The following is a 6,442-nucleotide window of genomic DNA, read 5'->3' as shown; positions in this document are numbered from 1 at the left end:
GTTACTTTGCCTAGTCAAATAATTGAATAACAGAAAAGTTTTTCTTCTATTAGGTTTATTTCTTCTAACACGTATCTTTTGAATTAGAGAACTCATAAGATATATTTTTCAATAGTTAATTGCATCTTTTGCTTTTCTTGTTTACTACTTCCTGTTTTATCTGCAATTCTTTAAAAAATATAAAGATATTTGGAGAAGACAACTCCCCACCCAACCCCCACCCCACAAAAAAAAAGTAATTTTTGTGTGATGAATCAATATTAAAGACGAATTAGTCTAGTTGTAGAACAATGGCCTCACCATTCTTTCATTTCTATGGAGAATATTTTCTTCCACTCATGTGATTACTGAATTTTGAAAGGACGGCACATCCATTTTAAATACTTAAATATTGTTAAAATAAATAATAAATTAAGACCATTAATTAAGGAAGAAAAAGCAGACAGTAGTCAGACAAGATTTTATGACATAGTACGGTGTAGATTGCACACCCGCACATTATTTTTAGAATATTAAGTTAATTAATCTTAAAAATGGTAGCTCCAACTATTATAAGATAAAGTAGTCAACTCTCGTCCTGAGTCAATATTATATATATATATATATATATATATATATATATATATATATATTAAAAGAATAAAGTTACCATATATAATGCATTGTAGTTAAGTCAAATGACAAGCTAATAAATGTCAATAATATATAGTAACTTTATTCTATATTTGGCTATGTTAGTCAAATATATATATATATATATATATATATATTCTAAGCCATGCTCTTGGTGCACGTTAGTTAAACCTGCGCCTCCGGTGGTTCCATGGCCAAAGGAAGCGGAAGAGGACGGGGCCGACCAAAAAAACTGCACACATCTGCCTTTGGAAGCTCGGTGGGAACTAGGTTACAGAAGTGGGAACTAGGTTACGGAAGGAGATACCGATACAAGACCAATTGTTGTCAACCTCCCTCCCCCCCACCACCCCCCCCTTCCCACACACACAAAACCAATGACCCAATTGAATGGGGAGTCTGGAGTCTCTTTGAGCAACTCAAGAGTTTCTAAAGTGTTGAACCTCAACGGAGAACAATCAGGAGGTCAAACACCATAAGCTCCAATTGTCACAAATCTAGAGGCTATCTATTCTCTGGACAAATCTAATGAGTCTTTAAGGGAGGAGGAACAAATTGTGAAAATTGAACCTAAACAAGAGAACCCAGATCTAAAAGCTGGTGAGGAAAATGTGATGCCAAAGAAGACATGGGTCACTCTGTTCTTCGGCAATCGATGGACTGAAAATGGTATGAATCTAGCTTATATTCCTCCTATAATCGTAGATGGGAAAATTGTAGTCCAATTAGATACAACTGAAGTTGAAAAAGAGGCTGAAAAATGGCGTAGTGCACTGATTGTCTATGTGATTGGTGAAGCCCCAGGGTATAATGCTATGAGTCGATATGTCAATCAAACCTAGAAAAATGTGGAGGTTACATAGATTTTCTTGCATGAAGAGGGTTACTATGTGGTTCGGTTTAAATCAAAGGAGGATATGAAATCAATCTTCCATGTCGGACCATATACTATCAATAACAAGCCTATCATCCTCAAACCCAGGTCACCGGATTTCAATTTGAATGAGGAATTCCTCACTGAGATCCTCTTATGGGTTAGATTCCCTAAACTCCCTATGTATTGTTGGGGATTCAACTCTCTTAGTCAGATTACTAGTGCTATTGGAACCCCTCTCTTTGCGAACGAATGGACCACTAAACAAACTAGGATTTTTTTTGCGTGAATGCTGATCGAAGTAAATGTCACTAAAGCCTTACTTAGTATGGTGATTGTTTGTGACCAAAGTGGTCGACAATTTCAGCAAGCTATTATTTATGATTGGAAAACTGAGTTCTGTGATAAATGCCTAATAATATGACACATTTGTCTCCCACGGCCAGAAGGGGTTGAGCAGCAATTTGAAAGACCAAGAAGAAGGAGAAATAGAAAACCCTTATCCTCACCAACAAAGGCCAGCCCCTGTACAAGTGTGGAAGGTTAGAGATGGACCCCAAGGGGGTAATGCCTTTGTTTCTCAGCAGAACACTGATGCAACTAAATCTACTCCTCAATGTGATATGGGTGAACAAACTAGCTATCAGATTCCCCTACAAAGAACATCTAAAGCACATCCTCTGAATACTATCAACAATCAAGCTAGTATCTTGTCCTTACCTGAGAGGTTAGAGGGAGGATATTGCTTAAAACCCCAGCAGAAATAGCAGGATGAGCAAGCAACACTACAGATGAGTATCTTGACGAACATAAGGAGCATAAATTTCACAAAGAGTCCTGAACTAGGGAGCACAATAGAGTTCCCTGAGTTAAAGTCAGTAACCACTCGGAAATGAGGTGATCTTTGGATATCCGAGGGATATAGGACAGGAAATCCATTAGCCTATGTTAGTGGAGTAAAACATTAACCATTCAATGACTTGGTTGATATGGAATGTTAGGCGTATTAACAAGAGGTATAAACAAAAGGGACTGAGGAGTTTTTTAAAGCTGAAACACATTAAACTAGCATGTTTAATTAAAACTCGTGTGCTAGAACCAAAGCTAGACTAATTAGTAGGAACATTGTCCCAGGATGAATGATGCAGGGTAATTATCAGAAGGAAACAAATTGTAGAATTTCGATCTTATGGGATGCTTCTATATATGATATTGACATTATCAGAAAAGAGGACCAGCTGATTCATTGTATGGTGAAGGGAAAAATTGATAGTATTGACTATAGCTTGACCATAATATATGGATATAATACTATGGAGAAACGAAGGGTCTTGTGGTATTAACTGACCGAAATGTCTCAGAAGGTAACTACTCCTTGGATGGTATGTGGTGATTTTAATGCACCTTTATACCCCTAGGGTAGGTTGTTTGGTAATCCCATAACCAGTGTTGAAGTGAAAGACTTCTCTGATTGCATCCATAGCTTATTTCTTAATGAGCTACCTTGGAAGGGGGAATACTACACATGGTCCAATAAGCAGCAAGGGGTGGATAGAATCTATAGCAAAATAGATAGAGTGTTTGGAAATGATGCCTGGATGATGAAATGGGGGCACATCTACACTGAGTATGACCTGTCTTATGTATGTGATCATTCCCTCATGTTGTTTACCATTAAGATGTCTCACTAGAATGGAAAAATCCCTTTTAGATTCTTCAATGTTTGGGCTGATCACATTGAGTTTGGAGCTACTGTTGCAAGAGTCTGGAGCCACAAGCTAGCTGAGGATGGTTGATAAATATTTGGCTGAAGCTGAAAAAACTTAGACTTGTGCTCAAGAAAATCAATGCTGAGGAATTCAAAGGGATCTCTCAACAAATAGAGAATATCAGAAAGGAACTTAGGATGATTCAAGAGAAGCTGACAAAGCAGTATTCAGATGACCTATTAGAGGTGGAAAAAAATACTATACTGAAACTTGAGAAGTGGTCTTTAATTGAAGAGAGTGTCATGAAATAAAAGTCCAGAGTTAAATGAATACAACTTGGAAATTCTAATACAAAGTATTTCTCAGTTGTCATGAAGGAAAGAATCCAAAGAAAATAGATTGTGGAACTCAACTCCATTGCGGGAAACAAATTAACAGATACTACTAAGATAAAGGATAAGATTATTAATTTCTATAAAGGATTAATGGGCACCACAGCACATACAATGCTTGTTATCAACAAGCAGGTCATGAAGACTGGCCTTGTGCTATGTCATGCTCAACAGATATTTCTTTGTAAAGAGGTTACTGACAAGGAGATTTATGAGTGCTTATCTTCCATAGGTGATGATAAATCCCCTGGTGTAGATGGGTATAATACGTATTTCTTCAAAAAGACATGGAATATAGTCAGAACAGATGTTTGTGAGGCAGTCAAGAACTTCTTTACTACGGGGAGACTATACAGGGGCATAAATTGCACAACCATTACCCTTATCTCTAAGACAACATGTCCAAATTCAGTGAAAGATTTTTGACCTATTGCATATTGTAGCGTGCTTTACAACAAAGATCCTGGCAGCAAGGATCAAGCAGATCATAGGGGACATTATCTGTGATGCCCAATCTGGGTTCATCCCTGGAAGGAAAGTAGCAAATAGCATCCTAATGGCATATGAACTCGTCAGATCTTACACTATGAAGAACATATCTCCTAGGTGTATGATAAAAATAAACTAGAAAAAATCCTACAATTCAGTAGAATGAATATTCCTGGAGCAGGTAATGGAGGAGCCAAAATTTCCTAGAAGATTCATTCTCTGGGTGCTAGAATGTGTTAGAACAGTAAACTATTCTATCTTGATTAATGGAGAACCTATTGATCCCTTTGATGCTGCAAGAGGCTTAAGAAAAGGTGACCCAATATCACCATTATTATTTGCCATAGTTATGGAGTACTTAAGCAGAAATCTCAATAGGTTAAAAGAAGATAGAGCTTTTAGATACCATCCCAGATGTGCTAAACTAAGAGTTACTCATCTATGCTTTGCAGATGACTTGCTCATGTTTGCCAAAGGGGAAGTATCATCGGTATCTAAAATTCATAAATCCTTCATGGATTTCTCTAATGCTTCTGGATTACAAGCTAACCTGGACAAAAGTTTAGTTTATTTTGGAGGTGTCTCTCAAACCTCTAGAGATCTGATACTACAAAACCTTGGTTATGTGTCAAGCGAACTTCCTTTTAAGTATCTGGGAATCCCCCTCTCCACAAGAAAGCTTTCTCTAATTCAGTGGAAACCATTAATCAACAAAATGGTGGCAAAAATTTCATCTTGGACCGCTAAGAAGCTGTCATATACAGGAAGGGTTCCGCTAGTAAAATCAATGCTATTTGGCATACAATCCTATTGGGCTCAAATGTTCCTACTGCCGGCGAAAGTGAGTAAAACTATTGAAGCCTACTGCAGAAGTTATATTTGGTCAGGTACTAACAATATCACAAAAAGGGCTTTGGTTTCTTGGTAGAGGGTTTGTATCCCTAAATGTACATGGGGATTCAATCTCATCAATTTAAAAATGCGAAACAAAGCAGCACTTGCAAAAGACTTTTGGACTTGGCTCATAAAGTAGATAAGCTTTGGATAAAATGGGTGCGTGCTTACTACATAAAAGTACAGCAAATGGCCAGCTTTAAAGTGCCATAACAAGGAAGTTGGATGTTAATGAAAATCATTGAAGCAAGGAGCATAATAGAGGATGGCATGAATATCACTAGAAAAGGGCAAAGTGTGATAAGAAGAATCTATTTGCAGCTTATTGATAATCCTACTAGGGTGAACTGGAAGTGTCTTATGTTCAGAAATGAAGCGAGACCCAAAGCCACATTCACAATGTGGCTCCACTTGCAAGATAGACTTCTCATTGGTGAAAGACTATCCAAATGGGGAATACTAGTTGATGCAGGGTGTGCTTTCTGTCAAGAACGAGTTGAATCTAGAAGCCACCTCTTCTGTGAATGTGATTTTGCGAGGAACATATGGTGCAGAGTAATGAGTTGGCTTCAAAGACAGAGATACACGGCTATAAGTTGGGATAAACATTTAAAGTGGTCTATCCAGAATGGCAAAGGTAGGTCACAAGAAGCTAAGATGTTCAAACTCGTATATGCGGAAACTATTCATGCTATTTGGTTGGAAAGGAACCAGAGGATATTCGAAAAGGAATCCAAAGAAGGAGAAAGGTTAGCGAGAGAAATTGCCTATATCTGCAATATTAGAGCCTCGGAAGACACAAGAAAACTTCTCCAACTTTGTATTTTCTGATTTTTCCGTTGGTATTTGAGGAATTAGACCTGATAGTTAGAATTAAGTTACCAGTGATACACTAACAGAGAAGTAGGCAGAAAGTGTAGAAAGATAGTCTAATATACAACACTAAGAGCAATCCTCCTCTACTAGAAGTTTTGGTATTTAGCCTTGTTAGTTTTCTTTTGGACAGTTAGCTGTGTTGTAGCTAAACTGTGTCTTTGTAAAGTTACACATTGGTGATTAATAAAATTCTTAGTTACCAAAAAATAAAAGTTACCATATATAATTGTTATTTTGGTTAAGCCAAGTGGCAAGCTAATAAATGCCAATAATATATGGTAACTTTATTCTATATTTGGCTGTGTTAGTCAAGTTAAAATATAAATTAAATTTATCTTTTGGTATCATACTTAATTCAGTTAATGATCATATGCAATCATGTTAGAAACATTTGTTATCTTTTTAAATTACTTAAATACTACTCCGTCTCTGGCAAAAGAAATAATAATAATAAAACTACTCCATATAACTATAAAACTCTTTCACATCTAAAGCCATATAATTAAAGCTTTTTAAAATACTATATCTAGATTTGAATAAAGGGAATTTCTTTTAAAAGAAATATAATGTATATT

The 6,442-nt window shown here is 36.5% G+C and overlaps 1 protein-coding gene across 1 annotated transcript; it reads left to right on the top strand.

The window, feature by feature from the left end:
• The first annotated feature begins 5,222 nt into the window (after positions 1-5,222).
• Positions 5,223-5,822, top strand: LOC138909407 (uncharacterized). Its single transcript, XM_070200607.1, has one exon. It carries the CDS (start codon positions 5,223-5,225, stop codon positions 5,820-5,822), a length of 600 nt encoding a protein of 199 aa, XP_070056708.1.
• The last annotated feature ends 620 nt before the right edge of the window (positions 5,823-6,442 follow it).

This window comes from Nicotiana tomentosiformis, chromosome 4 (assembly GCF_000390325.3).
Source record: "Nicotiana tomentosiformis chromosome 4, ASM39032v3, whole genome shotgun sequence".
Classification (NCBI taxonomy): Eukaryota; Viridiplantae; Streptophyta; class Magnoliopsida; order Solanales; family Solanaceae; genus Nicotiana; species Nicotiana tomentosiformis.
The sequence above is the reverse complement of the archived record's forward strand: the minus strand, read 5'-3'. Positions and strand labels throughout refer to the sequence as shown.